This window comes from Oncorhynchus keta, chromosome 13, assembly GCF_023373465.1.
Source record: "Oncorhynchus keta strain PuntledgeMale-10-30-2019 chromosome 13, Oket_V2, whole genome shotgun sequence".
Taxonomy (NCBI): Eukaryota; Metazoa; Chordata; class Actinopteri; order Salmoniformes; family Salmonidae; genus Oncorhynchus; species Oncorhynchus keta.
The window spans coordinates 30,810,405-30,827,086 of NC_068433.1; the positions used below are offsets into that span (position 1 = coordinate 30,810,405).

General features: G+C 41.7%; 1 protein-coding gene across 1 annotated transcript; it reads left to right on the plus strand.

Moving 5' to 3' along the window:
- The first annotated feature begins 4,253 nt into the window (after nt 1–4,253).
- LOC118392175 (E3 ubiquitin-protein ligase TRIM39-like) lies at nt 4,254–15,507 on the plus strand. The gene is made up of 8 exons (XM_035783879.2): nt 4,254–4,658; nt 7,210–7,787; nt 8,051–8,146; nt 9,254–9,487; nt 10,022–10,169; nt 10,379–10,405; nt 10,578–10,759; nt 14,302–15,507. Exons 1-8 carry the CDS (start codon nt 4,652–4,654, stop codon nt 14,665–14,667), a joined length of 1,638 nt encoding a protein of 545 aa, XP_035639772.1. The 5' UTR covers nt 4,254–4,651; the 3' UTR covers nt 14,668–15,507.
- Nucleotides 15,508–16,682: the final 1,175 nt, after the last annotated feature.

The following is a 16,682-nucleotide window of genomic DNA, read 5'->3' on the forward strand; positions in this document are numbered from 1 at the left end:
ATAGCCTGAATTCAAACTAGATCAAATTGTTTGGTTTTCATCACCCATCTACACACAATACTCCATAACGACAAAGTGAAAATATGTTTTTATATACAGTTCCTTTGCGAAAGTATTCGGCCCCCTTGAACTTTGCGACCTTTTGCCACATTTCAGGCTTCAAACATAAAGATATAAAACTGTATTTTTTGTGAAGAATCAACAACAAGTGGGACACAATCATGAAGTGGAACGACATTTATTGGATATTTCAAACTTTTTTAACAAATCAAAAACTGAAAAATTGGGCGTGCAAAATTATTCAGCCCCTTTACTTTCAGTGCAGCAAACTATCTCCATAAGTTCAGTGAGGATCTCTGAATGATCCAATGTTGACCTAAATGACTAATGATGATAAATACAATCCACCTGTGTGTAATCAAGTCTCCGTATAAATGCACCTGCACTGTGATAGTCTCAGAGGTCCGTTAAAAGCGCAGAGAGCATCATGAAGAACAAGGAACACACCAGGCAGGTCCGAGATACTGTTGTGAAGAAGTTTAAAGCCGGATTTGGATACAAAAAGATTTCCCAAGCTTTAAACTTCCCAAGGAGCACTGTGCAAGCGATAATATTGAAATGGAAGGAGTATCAGACCACTGCAAATCTACCAAGACTTGGCCGTCCCTCTAAACTTTCAGCTCATACAAGGAGAAGACTGATCAGAGATGCAGCCAAGAGGCCCATGATCACTCGGAATGAACTGCAGAGATCTACAGCTGAGGTGGGAGACTCTGTCCATAGGACAACAATCAGTCGTATATTGCACAAATCTGGTCTTTATGGAAGAGTGGCAAGAAGAAAGCCATTTCTTAAAGATATCCATAAAAAGTGTTGTTTAAAGTTTGCCACAAGCCACCTGGGAGACACACCAAACATGTGGAAGAAGGTGCTCTGGTCAGATGAAACCAAAATTGAACTTTTTGGCAACAATGCAAAACGTTATGTTTGGCGTAAAAGCAACACAGCTCATCACTCTGAACACACCATCCCCACTGTCAAACATGGTGGTGGCAGCATCATGGTTTGGGCCTGCTTTTCTTCAGCAGGGACAGGGAAGATGGTTAAAATTGATGGGAAGATGAATGGAGCCAAATACAGGACCATTCTGGAAGAAAACCTGATGGAGTCTGCAAAAGACTGTGACGGAGATTTGTCTTCCAACAAGACAATGATCCAAAACATAAAGCAAAATCTACAATGGAATGGTTCAAAAATAAACATATCCAGGTGTTAGAATGGCCAAGTCAAAGTCCAGACCTGAATCCAATCGAGAATCTGTGGAAAGAACTGAAAACTGCTGTTCACAAATGCTCTCCATCCAACCTCACTGAGCTCGAGCTGTTTTGCAATGAGGAATGGGAAAAAACTTCAGTCTCTCGATGTGAAAAAATGATAGAGACATACCCCAAGCGACGTACAGCTGTAATCGCAGCAAAGGTGGCGCTACAAAGTATTAACTTAAGGGGGCTGAATAATTTTGCACACCCAATTTTTCAGTTTTTGATTTGTTAAAAAAGTTTGAAATATTCAATAAATGTCGTTCCACTTCATGATTGTGTCCCACTTGTTGTTGATTCTTCACAAAAAAATACAGTTTTATATCTTTATGTTTATGTTTATGTTTTTATATTTATCTTTATGTTTGAAGCCTGAAATGTGGCAAAAGGTCGCAAAGGTCAAGGGGGCCGAATACTTTCGCAAGGCACTGTATATTTTTCGCTAATCTATTGACAATTAAGTACAGAAATATCAATACAAGTCAATTCAGGTTACAACTGTGAGTCTTTCTGGGCAAGTCTCTAAGAGATTTGCACTCCTGGAATGTACCATATTTGCCTTTATTCTCTTAAAATTCTTCAAGCTTTTCCAAGTTGGTTGTTGATCCATTTGCGGAGTCAATCACCACCTTCCGGAGACACCTGAAACCCCACCTCTTTAAGGAATACCTAGGATAGGATAAAGTAATCCTTCTCACCCCCCTTAAAAGATTTAGATGCACTATTGTAAAGTGGCTGTTCCACTGGATGTCATAAGGTGAATGCACCAATTTGTAAGTCAAAGAGCGTCTGCTAAATGACTTAAATGTAAATGTAAATGTAATTTGCAGATGTTCAAGCCCAATTTAAGTCAAAACTGCAACTAGGCCACTCAGGAACATTCACTGTCTTCTTGGTAAGCAACTCCAGTGTATATTTGGCCTTGTGTTTTAGGTTATTGTCCTTCTGAAAGGTGAATTTGTCTCCCAGTGTCTGTTGGAAAGCAGACTGAACCAGTTTTTCCTCTAGGATTTTGCCTGTGCTTAGCTCTGTTCCATTTATTTTTATCATACCCATAACATGATGCAGCCACCACCATGCTTGAAAATATGAAGAGTGGTACTCAGTAATGTGTTGTGTTGGATTTGCCCCAAACACAATGCTTTGTATTCAGGAAATGAAGTTAATTTCTTTGTCACATTATTTGCAGTTTTACTTTAGTGCCTTATTACAAACAGGATGTAATGTTTTTGAAAAATTGAATTCTGTACAAGCTTCCTTCTTTTCATTCTGTCATTTAGGTTAGTAATGTGGAGTAACTAAAATGTTGTTAATCCATCCTTAGTTTTCTCCTATCACAGCCATTAAACTCTGTAACTGTTTTAGAGTCACCATTGGCCTCATGGTGAAATCCCTGAGCGGTTTCCTTTCTCTCTGCCAACTGAGTTAGAAAGGACTTCAGTATCTTTGAAGTGACTGGGTGTATTGATACACCATCCAAAGTGTAATTAATAACTTCACCATGCTCAAAGGAATATTCAACATCTGCTTTTACATTTTCTACCTGTCTACCAATCGGCGCCTTTCTTTGAGAGCAATGAAAAACCTCCCTGGTCTTTGTGGTTGAATCTGTGTTTGAAATTCATTGCTCGAGTGAGGAAGCTTACAGATAATTGTATGTGTGGGGTACAGAGATGAGGTAGTCATTCAAAAATCATTTTAAACACTATTACTTCACACAGAGTGATTCCATGCAACTTCTTATGTGACTTGTTAAGCAAATTGTTACTCCTGAACATATTTAGGCCATAACAAAAGGGTTGAATACTTTTTGACTCAAGACATTTCAGCTTTCCATTTGTCAATCATTTGTAAAAATGTATAAACACATAATTCCAGTTTGACATTGTGGGTTATTGTGTGTAGGCCAGTGACACAACATCTCAATTACATCCATTTTAAATTCAGGTTGTAACACAACAAAATATGGAAAAAGTCAAGAGGTGTGAATACCTTCTGAAGGCACTCTATTCTTTTATTCATAAAATGTCTTGCACAACTATCTTAATTTGTTTTTATCACTTTACACATTTATTTTGGGATTCACGCCTGTAAACATAATTTGCTTCATGATGCACGAATGGAGAAGGAGCTTCTTGTTTCATACAAGCACATTTTCGACCACGTTCCCTCTTCTCGCCGCTTCTCCTCGATTACCTTTGACCTTTTTAAATAAAAGAAGGCGAGGGAGGACACATTAGGGAGGACGCAGGAGTTGATCAAATCTAATTGAGAGAAGGCCCTGGTTGGATTGAGGATGGGATACTCAGATCAGGAAATGAACAAGAGGGTATGGAGGAACCAGCCCTGACAGACACAGATATATTGATACTACCCCCTCGAGGTTGCTGTTGAGATGAGCAGCTCTCTTCAGTCATTCTAAATAATATGCTAGTATTGATATTGAAAGAGATCCAATTGCCTGGGTTGTCTGAGTTCCCATTTGTCAGTAAGAGCTGGAGTGGGAGGGACTTAATAGATGCAGGCAGCTCAGGTGCTGCTGTCGAGTCATAACACAGTCACACTGATTCCACATGACCTCATAGTCACACCCATAGCCTAGTTAGTGAACACACCTTGGACTATTGTACTTATCATTTGATTTATGATTCATTAGTGCCTAGAGTTTTGCAATTGTGTTACTGTAATGAACTTCAGTTTGTCAGTGTTATGTTACTCTGACCTCCCTGCTTGGTTGTTTGTGTGTGTATGTGCGTGCCTATGTTTGTTCAGCTTTAATTTGGTAATGCAGCATTCCACATGTCAGGTGGTCAGATGCCCATTTAGGTGAGTCATCATGGCTGGAAAACGTTGCCACATGGACTGAATAGGGACGCCCCTAACACACACACACACACACACACACACACACACACACACACACACACACACACACACACACACACACACACACACACACACACACACACACACACACACACACACGCACACACACACACACACACACAAATAAGTCATTGCATTGTAAAGTGAATGCGTCTACGCAAAACAAATAACCACGATTGTGTTTTGTGGTGAATGCTATCGCATTAAGGCAGGTTTTAAACAGAGAGAGAGACAGACAGACATGCACCACTGAGGCACATGAACGGGAGGGGTTAACTGACCTGTGAATAACTGCATTGATACCTTATGACATTTACCTGATTTACAGCTAGCCTTACAAAGTCTACCTGCCACACTCACAAGTCACCTGTCCCGGTATGCGTTAGAAGAGATCTTCAGGGCTGGCTGCTGCTAACTGCAGAGAGCTGAAGTAGGTACCCAACACAATGAAGAGTAAGTATCGATATTTAACATTCAAGAAAAATTGACAGTGTAACAGATACTGTTATGTTGACAGCTACAGTGCAAGGGACTGTATGATCTATTGGAGGGACAGTAGTTATATGCTTGAACTGTCATTATGTGTCAGAGAAGACATACCGTACCAGTCAAAAGTTTGGACACACCTACTCATTCAAGGGTTTTTCTTTATTTTTACTATTTTCTACATTGTAGAATAATAGTGAAGACATCAAAACTATGAAATAACACATATGGAATTTGTAGTAACCAAAAATGTGTTAAACAAATCAAAATATATTTTAGATTTTAGATTCTTCAAAGTAGTCACCCTTTGCCTTGATGACAGCTTTGCACACTCTTGGCATTCTCTCAACCAGATTCATGAGGAATGCTATCCCAACAGTATTGAAGGAGTTCCCACATATGCTGAGCCCTTGTTGGCTGCTTTTCCTTTACTCTGTGGTCCAACTCATCCCAAACCATCTCAATTGGGTTGAGGTCGGGTGATTGTGGAAGCCAGGTCATCTGATGCACCACTCCATCACTCTATTTCTTGGTCAAATAGCCCTTACACAGCCTGGAGGTGTGTTGGGTCATTGTCCTGTTGAAAAACAAATGATAGTCCCACTAAGCGCAAACCAGATGTGATGGCGTATTGATGCAGAATGCTGTGGTAGCCATGCTGGTCAAGTGTGCCTTAAATTCTAAATAAATCCCTGTCAGTTTCACCAGCAAAACACCCCCACACCATCACACCTCCTCCTCCATGCTTCACAGTGAGAACCACACATGCTGAGATCATCCATTCACCTACTCTGCATCTCACAAAGACACGGTGGTTGGAACAAAAAATCTCAAATTTGGACCAGACCAAAGGACAGATTTCCGACCGGTCTAATGTCCAATGCTCATGTTTCTTATATCTCATGTTGATTGGCCCAAGCAAGTCTCTTCTTATTGGTGTCCCTTAGTAGTGGTTCCTTTGTACAAATTCGACCATGAAGGCCTGATTCACACAGTCTCCTCTGAACAGTTGATGTTGAGATGTGTCTATTACTTGAACTCTGTGAAGCATTTATTTGGGATGCAATTTCTGAGGCTGGTAACTCTAATGAACGTACCCTTTGCAGCAGAGGCAACTCTGGGTCTTCCTTTCCTGGGGCGGTCCTCATGAGAGCCAGTTACATCATAGCGCTTGATGGTTTTTGCGACTGCACTTGAAGAAACTTTCAAAGTTCTTAAAATGTCCCAGATTGACTGACCTTCATGTCTTAAAGTAATGATGAACTGTCATTTCTCTTTGTTTATTTGAGATGTTCTTGCCATAATGTGGTCTTGGTCTTTTACCAAATAGGGCTATTTTCTGTATACCACCCCTACCTTGTCACAACACAACTGACTACCTCATGAAGCTGGTTGAGAGAATGCCAAGAGTGTGCAAAGCTGTTATCGAGGCAAAGGGCGGCTACTTTGAAGAATCTCAAATATATTTTATATTTAGATTTATTTATCACTTTTTTGGTTACTACATGATTCCATATGTGTTATTCAACAGTTGTGATGTCTTCACTGTTATTTTACAATATAGAAAATAGTACAAATAAAGAAAACCCCTTGAATGAGTAGCTGTGTCCAAACTTTTGACTGGTGCTGTACAGTATGACATTAAAAAGGCACTGTCACGTTATACTATTTCAAAGGTGAGAAATATACTGAACAAAAATATAAAAGCAACAATGCAACAATTTCAATTATTTTACTGACTTACAGTTCATACAACGAAATCAATGGACATGAATGAATTAAGCTCTCATCTATGGATTTCACAAGGCTGGGCAGGGGCACAGCCAATAAGAAAGAAAAAAAATCCCCCCACAAAAGGTCTTTATTTACAGACAGAAATAGGTTCTGGGGTGATGTAGTTACACGTGGTCAGCAGTTGTGAGGCCAGTTGGACGTACTGCTAAATTCTCTAAAGCAACATTGGAGACTGCTTAAGGTAGAAAGAGTAACATTAAATTATTTGGTAACAGCTCTGGTGGAAATTCCTGCAGTCTTTGGCATTGTGTTGTGTGACAAAACTGCACATTTTAGAGTGGCATTTTATTGATCCCAGCACAAGGTGCATCTGTGTAATGATCATGCTGTTGAATCAGCTTCTTGTTATGACACACCTGTCAGGTGGATGGATTATCTTGGCAAAGGAGAAATGCTCACTAACAGGGATATAAACAAATTTGTGCATACAATTGGAGAGAAATACGCTTTTTGTGCGTATGTCACATTTCTGGTATCTTTAATTTCAGCTCATGAAACATGGAACAAACACTTGCCTACATGTTGCGTTGATATTTTTGTTCAGTATAGTCATTGGTCGTCCACTCAACACTGACTTCCTCTCTCAGTGATCATTATGGACTGTATAATGTCAAACTGTCTGTGTCCTAAATGTCTCCCTATTTCCTAGGGCTCTGGTCATAAGTAGTGCACTACATAGGAAGTAGTTTGCGACGTACACTATATGTTCCTCTTTTCTCTCCAGGGATGGCTTCCCCTACTAGTCTGTTATCAGAGAATCAGTTCCAGTGTTCTGTCTGTCTGGATGTGTTCACTGACCCAGTCACGACCCCATGTGGCCACACCTTCTGCATGGCCTGTATCAGAGGGCTCTGGAAGATCAGTTATGGCTGTAAGTGCCCAACCTGTGGGAATACCTTCACAGTTAGGCCCCAAATTAGCATCAACGTTGCATTCAAAGAAATCACCGATCAATTCAAGAGGATTCAAGTTGGCGTCTCAAACCTAACTGTGGCTAAGCCTGGTGAGGTGGCCTGCGATGTCTGTACCGGAGGGACGATCAAGGCCCTCAAGTCCTGCTTGGTGTGTCTGACCTCTTACTGCGAGCCTCACCTGGAGCCTCACAAGAGAGTTGCTACGCTGAAGGTCCACAAACTGATTGACCCTGTGGAGAAGTTGGAAGACAGGATGTGTAAGAAGCACGAGAAGCTCCTGGAGTCGTTCTGTAAGACCGACCAGATGTGTGTCTGTCAGTTCTGCACCGAGACGTGCCACAAGACTCACCACACAGTTGCTATAGAGGAGGAGTGTGGGGAAAAGAAGGTACTGTAGGCATTGGGGGATGAATGTTGATACACAATAGTGATTAACTTTTTCGTGATCAATTTCTTTTTTTCCCTTTTTTTTTTAAAGGACTAGAATCAATAGGGCCCAAACTCTGACATTGGGTTTAACCCCAGTTTGGAAAAATCTACTCCTGCCAGCTCATCTTGACCCAGATCTTCACCCAGAATTGCAACAATTACTTCCAAACTAGTACTACTACACCTTCTTCTTAGATGGTTTGCCTGTCCTTCTTTCTGTAGGCTCAGATAAAGAAGATGGAGTCAGGAGTTCAGCTGATGATCCAGGTCAGACAGAATAAGGTGGAGGAGATCAAACATTCAATGGAACTCAGTAGGGTAAGTTCTGCAAACAATCACAGATGGATGCGCGATCAATACGGCAGGGTTGAATTATTGTCCAAATGTATTTAAACTAAAAGGTGCAACCCTATATTATGTAGTTGTAAGCTGAGCATTTCTGTCTTTGTGGGGTAACATAGGGTCAGTGGTATAAAATACTTAAGTAAAAACATGACTATTTTTTTATATATTTTTTTACAACTTTTACTTTTACATTCCCAAAGGAAAGATGATACTTTTTACTCGATACATTTTTCCCGGCACCCAAAAGCACTCGTTACATTTTGAATGCTTAGCAGGACAGAAACATGGTCAAATTCACATACCAATCAAGAGAACATCCCTGGTCATCTCTACTGCCTGATCTGGCGGACTCACCAAACACCAACGCTTCATTTGTAAATGATGTCTGAGTGTTGGAGATAGCCCCTGGTTATCCATAAAAAATAAATAACAAATAAAATAAAAATGGTGCCATTTGGTTTGCTACATATAAAGGAATTTAAAATGATGTATAAGTTTACTTTTGATGCATAGTCTTTCCTGCAGTCAGATGACCTAGTGGACTCATGGGTGGAATGTTATTAATAGTTTTCATAATTTCATAATTAATAAACATTATTTTAAAGATCCTGCCGAAAATACGATGTTTCTATTTCACACAGTTGTGCTATTTTTCAGTGTTCTGTGATGTATATAAAGTGTAATATTGGGATGCAAACTCAAACTTGAATACATTTCAACTCTATATCTCACATGGTACAGGTGTCTTCTTTTTTGTAAGCCCATAACCATGTGTGTGAGGTGTATACTTTTGTTCCAAAATAGATTTGTTTAAAACTACTAAGAAACACTCTGTGTGACCCTGATTTAGCCCACTTCAGTAAATTAAGTATATTTTAGCAATTACATTTACTTTTGATACTTAATTATATTTCAAACCAAAGCCTTGTAGAATTGTACTGGGTGACTTTCCATTTTACTTCAATCATTTTCTATTAAGGTATCTTTACTTTTACTCAAGTATGACAATTGGGTACTTTTCTCACCACTGCACAGGGTTCAAGTCTCAGTCCAACTTTTTTCGAAATGTATTTCATTTAGATAACTTCTAAGAAAGAGATGGAAGATGGTGCACAGATCTTCACCGCTCTGGTGAAATCCATCGAGAGAAGCCAGGCCGAGCTCAATGAGGGGATCGAGGAGAAGCAGTCAGCAGCAGAGAGGCGAGCTGAAGGGCTCGTCAAAGAGCTGGAGCAGGAAATCACTGAGTTACAGAGGAGAAGCACTGAGCTGGAGGAGCTATCAATCACTGAGGACCACCTCCACCTCTTACAGGTTAGTGTCCCTCTATCTGGTCAATATGGACAAGTGAACTTATACATTGATTTTAAGACTTGACTAATCAATAGACCATGGGTCCCCAACTACATTCAGTCACGGTGGTCGGGGGACCGGAACATAACTATAAATCATTTGTATATTGTAAATTGACTGCAAGAAGCCCAAACAGACATAGCACTTGACAAAAACATAATAATTTCAAACCTTGATGACATTGATTACATTGGTATACGATCACATAATGTCTCTCTATTTATGTGTGGGAATATTTGAGGAGATATTCACTTCATTGCAATCACTTGGAGCTGATTTCCTGGTGAATTACAGTATTTTAGGTACAACAAATGAACATTTTTATCAAATCAAATCCTCCGAAAACTTGGGTGACCAAATAAAATCCTACACAGGCAGAATTTGGCCCCCGGGATGCAAGATTGGGAACCCTGCAATAGGCCGACTAAACAATCACAAGACAAGACATCATTCTCCAGAAAGATGGACGTGTTTCTTTTTTTTGTCCTGTCTTAGAGTTTGCCATCGCTGTGCACCACTCCACCCACCAAGGACTGGTCTGAGATCAGTGTTGACTCTGACATGTGTGTGGGGAATGTGAGGAGAGCTCTATCTCAACTAGAGGACACACTTAAGAATGAGTTAGAGACCCTGAAAGAGAGAGGTAAATTAAACGCATTCTGCTTTTTTTAGGACTTGCGGAAAACCTATGCATATGCACAGATACAGTATCAACGAAGTGGGAAATTATACTAATCAAGCACATGGCTATAATATTATACTGCATGTTACTTTCATGATGAGAGTAATATGTAGTTCTGGTAATGTATTCCTGTAACAACTGAGAATATTTCATTTTCTATTGTGCCGCAGAATTTAAGAGGATCCAGAAGTATGCAGGTATAATTTCCCTATTACTATTTTCATAATGACTCTCACCCTCTTCATCATTCTCACTATCTTCATACTGCTCCATGCCTGCAACTCTGAGGTGGTATGACTGCTTCTAAAAGGCAATATAACACTTCATAAAGCATTTACGAGGATTTCCATGCTCTCTGTATCTCAACAGTGGACGTGACTTTGGACCCAGACACCGCACACCCCAACATCGTCCTGTCCTCTGACTGCAAGCAGGCACGGCGCGGTGACATGTTGCAGATTCTCCCTGACAACCCCCAGCGCTTCGACCCGGTGCTTTGTATCTTGGGGAAGAGAGGTTTCTCCATTGGGAGGTTCTACTTTGAGGTTCAGGTAGACAAACATTGGGCGAATCCTAACTTCCACTGATATTAGATCAGTTTCTGCAGTTTTTCTTTGCCTAAACCCTGTGTTGGGGAAGCTACTCTGAAGATGTAGTTTACCAAGCTACCAATTACTTCACAATAGAAGAAGTTAAGCTACCCTAAAGCTACCATTATGAAAAATATAGTTTAGTTAAATAAAGTTACTTTGAATAAGTAGTTCACTGCATCTAAACTATCATATCTAAATCTGAAACATCATAGACTACAAATTGCAAGAACAGATTACACTGGAGTCAGCCTACTAAACAAAAAAACAGTTTGAAGTGATAATTTGGCATGTCTGACATTCTTGCCTATGTAGCCGATGTGAAATGGCTAGCTAGTTAGCGGACGTGTGCAGAGCGTCCCTGGGTCGCGCCCAGATCGGGGCGAGGGGACGGACGTAAAGTCTATACTGTTACACCTACTTCACCCATATTTTCATTTATTTTTACAAAAAAGTAGGGTGTAGTTCAGTGGAGGCTCCTCAGAGAAGGAAGGGGAGGACCATCCTCCTCAGTGAATTTCATAAAAATAAAAATAGTGAAAAATAAAAGTAATCCTTTTTAGATAAAACTACTCTAAATATTTTCACATACCAACAAATAATTTATAAAAATACACTGTATTTGAAGGTCTATAGTAGCCTCAACAGCACTCTGTAGGATAGCACAATGGTGTAGTCGGAGGACAGCTAGTTTCCGGCCTCTTCTAGGATACATTGACTTCAATACAAAACCTAGGAGGCTCGTGGAACTCTTCCAAGTCAAGGTAAACTTTTGTTTTTATTAATTTATTGCCAGCGGGGCTCCCCGGTATGACTGCTAAACTGATTGCTAACTGTACACCGCACTGCACGATTGTAGCAGGTTTACTAACGCGTTAGTTCTAGTAGCTATGTTTACTTGACGTTAGCTAATATGTTTGTAGCGTTAGCTGTTATGAAAGTTTGCCTTGGAAAGTTTTTTTTGCCTGGTCACAGACAGCTGATGTATTGAACACTGAAGTCCATAGGCGAGGGGAAAAGGTGAGAGGAGGAAAGTGTGTAGATGCAAAAAGGAATTATACAATGATTAAAGGGATCATGCTGTCTGTATGTGGCTGCTATGAAAGCGAACTGTTTGCGTGTGATCAGGGGGGTATTTATTCCACAGATTCTGTTGAAAAACATTTCTTAAGCGGAAGCAAACAGAACGAAACACGGATAAACATGCCTGAATTTGTCCAATAGAAACTCTTGTTTGCAACTGTTGGAGTAATCATTTACATTTACATTTAAGTCATTTAGCAGACGCTCTTATCCAGAGCGACTTACAAATTGGTGCATTCACCTTATGACATCCAGTGGAACAGCCACTTTACAATAGTGCATCTAAATCTTTTAAGGGGGGGGGGGTGAGAAGGATTACTTTATCCTATCCTAGGTATTCCTTAAAGAGGTGGGGTTTCAGGTGTCTCCGGAAGGTGGTGATTGACTCCGCTGTCCTGGCGTCGTGAGGGAGTGTGTTCCACCATTGGGGAGCCAGAGCAGCGAACAGTTTTGACTGGGCTGAGCGGGAACTGTACTTCCTCAGTGGTAGGGAGGCGAGCAGGCCAGAGGTGGATGAACGCAGTGCCCTTGTTTGGGTGTAGGGCCTGATCAGAGCCTGGAGGTACTGAGGTGCCGTTCCCCTCACAGCTCCGTAGGCAAGCACCATGGTCTTGTAGCGGATGCGAGCTTCAACTGGAAGCCAGTGGAGAGAGCGGAGGAGCGGGGTGACGTGAGAGAACTTGGGAAGGTTGAACACCAGACGGGCTGCAGCGTTCTGGATGAGTTGTAGGGGTTTAATGGCACAGGCAGGGAGCCCAGCCAACAGCGAGTTGCAGTAATCCAGACGGGAGATGACAAGTGCCTGGATTAGGACCTGCGCCGCTTCCTGTGTGAGGCAGGGTCGTACTCTGCGGATGTTGTAGAGCATGAACCTACAGGAACGGGTCACCGCCTTGATGTTAGTTGAGAATGACAGGGTGTTGTCCAGGATCACGCCAAGGTTCTTAGCGCTCTGGGAGGAGGACACAATGGAGTTGTCAACTGTGATGGCGAGATCATGGAACGGGCAGTCCTTCCCCGGGAGGAAGAGCAGCTCCGTCTTGCCGAGGTTCAGCTTGAGGTGGTGATCCGTCATCCACACTGATATGTCTGCCAGACATGCAGAGATGCGATTCGCCACCTGGTCATCAGAAGGGGGAAAGGAGAAGACTAATTGTGTGTCGTCTGCATAGCAATGATAGGAGAGACCATGTGAGGTTATGACAGAGCCAAGTGACTTGGTGTATAGCGAGAATAGGAGAGGGCCTAGAACAGAGCCCTGGGGGACACCAGTGGTGAGAGCGCGTGGTGAGGAGACAGATTCTCGCCACGCCACCTGGTAGGAGCGACCTGTCAGGTAGGACGCAATCCAAGCGTGGGCCGCGCCGGAGATGCCCAACTCGGAGAGGGTGGAGAGGAGGATCTGATGGTTCACAGTATCGAAGGCAGCCGATAGGTCTAGAAGGATGAGAGCAGAGGAGAGAGAGTTAGCTTTAGCAGTGCGGAGCGCCTCCGTGATACAGAGAAGAGCAGTCTCAGTTGAATGACTAGTCTTGAAACCTGACTGATTTGGATCAAGAAGGTCATTCTGAGAGAGATAGCGGGAGAGCTGGCCAAGGACGGCACGTTCAAGAGTTTTGGAGAGAAAAGAAAGAAGGGATACTGGTCTGTAGTTGTTGACATCGGAGGGATCGAGTGTAGGTTTTTCAGAAGGGGTGCAACTCTCGCTCTCTTGAAGACGGAAGGGACGTAGCCAGCGGTCAGGGATGAGTTGATGAGCAAGGTGAGGTAAGGGAGAAGGTCTCCGGAAATGGTCTGGAGAAGAGAGGAGGGGATAGGGTCGAGCGGGCAGGTTGTTGGGCGGCCAGCCGTCACAAGACGCGAGATTTCATCTGGAGAGAGAGGGGAGAAAGAGGTCAGAGCACAGAGTAATGATAATGATTACACCCTAGATCAGCTAGATGAAGGCAAGAGTGTGCAAGGCGGTATTGAATGTGTCAGTCTGTCCACTTTGTAAAGTTTCATTCATAGGCTAGGTTGTAGCAACTTCATGATGGGTGTAGAGATATTTCGGTTATCATGTAGTAGCCTAAAACTATACATTGAGCTGGGTAAGTGGAATATGAATGACAGTCATCCAATATGCTGTAATAGAAATAAGACCACGCTCATAACTAAAATTACCGTCCTCCCTTATCTTAAACGGCACCAACCGCCACTGGTGTAGTTCCAGTAGTTAGCTACACCGCTACATGGCAAAAAGTTATTAATTACTGAAAACACTACCTAGATTTAAATTTAGTTCAACTACCACCAAGCTACTGCAAATTTGGTTTGATTACTTGTTGAACTACACATAGTTCACTACCCAACACTAAACCTAAGCCTAAACTTAACCCTAACTCTAGCCCTAGCACTAATCCTATTTTTGGTCTTCACAGGTGGGGGACAAGACCTACTGGGATCTGGGCTTGGTCAGAGGGTCCGTCAACCGGAAGGGGATGATAACTTCGACCCCAGAGAACGGCTACTGGACCATTAGGCTCAGAGGAGGGGAAGAGTACCGGGCCCTTGCATCCCCCTCCATTCTCCTCTCCCTGGGGGAGAAACCCCAGAAGGTTGGGGTGTTTGTGGATTATGAGGAAGGGTTAGTGTCCTTTTACGATGTGGAGGCCAAGGCTCATATCTATTCTTTTACTGGATACTCCTTCACTGAAAGGCTCTATCCATTCCTCAGCCCCAGTGTTAGTGATGATGGTAAAAACTCAGCCCCATTGGTCATCTCCCCTGTCAATCATGAAGGTTAGGTTTCTGATTTGCCTCTAACCATTCCTCAGTTCCAGTAGGTGTGTTCAGCAGGACACAACGTTTTGGAACTTTCAGATAGAAATATGCAATGTAGAACACACGTGCCTCTCTGACATGTAGAATAACGGTTCACATCAGCTCTATTTATGGCATTTCAATCTGCAACATTCAACAATATTTGGTTATTTAATGTGGCACACACGACACAATACGAATGCAGCCATTGTAAAAACATATTTTACTTGTATTTTACCTGGTTGACTGAAAACACATTCTCATTTACAACAGTGACCTGGGGAATAGTTACAGGGGAGAGAAGGTCGGAATGAAATGAGACAATTGGAAGCTGGGGATATTTAGGTGGCAATGATGGTACGAGGGCCAGATTGGACATCGGGGTTAACACCCCTACTCTTACAAGTGCCATGGGATCTTTAGTGAACACAGAGAGTCAGGACACACATTTAACGTCCATCCAAAAGACAGCACCCTACACATGGCAATGTCCCAATCACTGCCCTGGGGAATTGGGATCATTTTTTTGGACCAGAGGAAAGAGTGCCTCCTACTGGACCTCTACCACCACTTACAGCAGCATCTTTGCTCTCCCATTCAGGGATAAAATAACCTTGTGATTAAAGACAAACAAGTCGCTTAAATGCTTTGATTGACATTGCACTTAATCTTGACCAGTTGTCTACAAATTCTAAGAAATGTATTGTTTTAGATTTTTCAATTAAACTGTCTCTGATAAAAGTTTGCATCAATACTTGTCACATTACTTATTACGCCCTATGTATTATAATACTCAATGGGAATAAACATTTTGAATGTGCTCATTTACTGTAATGTCATGCTTTTCCTTCCATCTGAGTGTAGCTTACTAGTTTGCATCCACCCAGAACCAGAGTTTCCATGTGTTTTGCATAGGCCTACTGGTGCTGAGAGCTCAGATGCATGCAGAGACCTCAGAGGACATTGTCTGCATCCCAAATTACAAAATATTCCCTTTATGGTGCACTACTTTTCACTGGGGCTCTGGTCAAAAGTAGTGCACTATTTACTGTAGGAAAGAGGGTGCTATTTGGGACTTGATCATTTGCTAAATGAATCACATGCTTTTTTAAAGGGGCAATCTTGGATTCAAACAACAACAAACACTTGTTTATTGTAAATGCCTCAAATGATAGTGTTCTTCCACGTCTTATCAGTCAGTGAACCATACCAGGAATGCTAAAAAAAAATTACATTCTCAGGTTCCAATTACAATATTTATATATGCTCCTATTCTAATAGTTTACTATAGGGTTCTCAAAGTTTTTGCGTCCGGGGACACCTTTCGTGTTGGCAAATTCATCAGGGATCCCCTTCATAATCAGAACACCACTTGAGTGCGATAAAAATAGCCTACAAGGAGTTGTACTATGACGTCTTCAGTACATGTCTGTACGAACCAAGTCTCTGGCCCGGAGAAAGAACATTTATAAGGCCCACCTCTTGGCATCGGAGAGAACATTTAGCAGTTGTCATGCTAATTACCTGCAATTCAAGGGGAAGAGATATGTTTTGTTACTGCAGCTTATTACATTATATTGTATTACACACTTTACACTTATTTAATGGATCCCTTGGCTTAAAGTTGTTTAATCTGTTGTTAGTAATATTGATTTTAAAAAATGAAATGCACTTTTTTTGTTATGTATTTTTTTATATAACTACAGACTCCCAGCAATAACTGGGCGGACCCCCCACTTTGAGCAAACCGAGGCTAGTAGACCCTACAACTCTAACGGCCCACAGAAAGAGATACCTATTGCATTTTGAAGGTCAGGTTCAACTTGTGGACTGGAGAATATGTCTTAGAAACAGCATGTTTACTCAATAAAGGAAAACGTGATTTGGTTGACATAGTCACAGTGATCTAGCCCTAACCCTAACCTTAACCCTTACCCCAACGTAACCTTAGCAAGCAGTTGCTTATCAACATGTAGTTTGTTGATAGTACTACAGATTA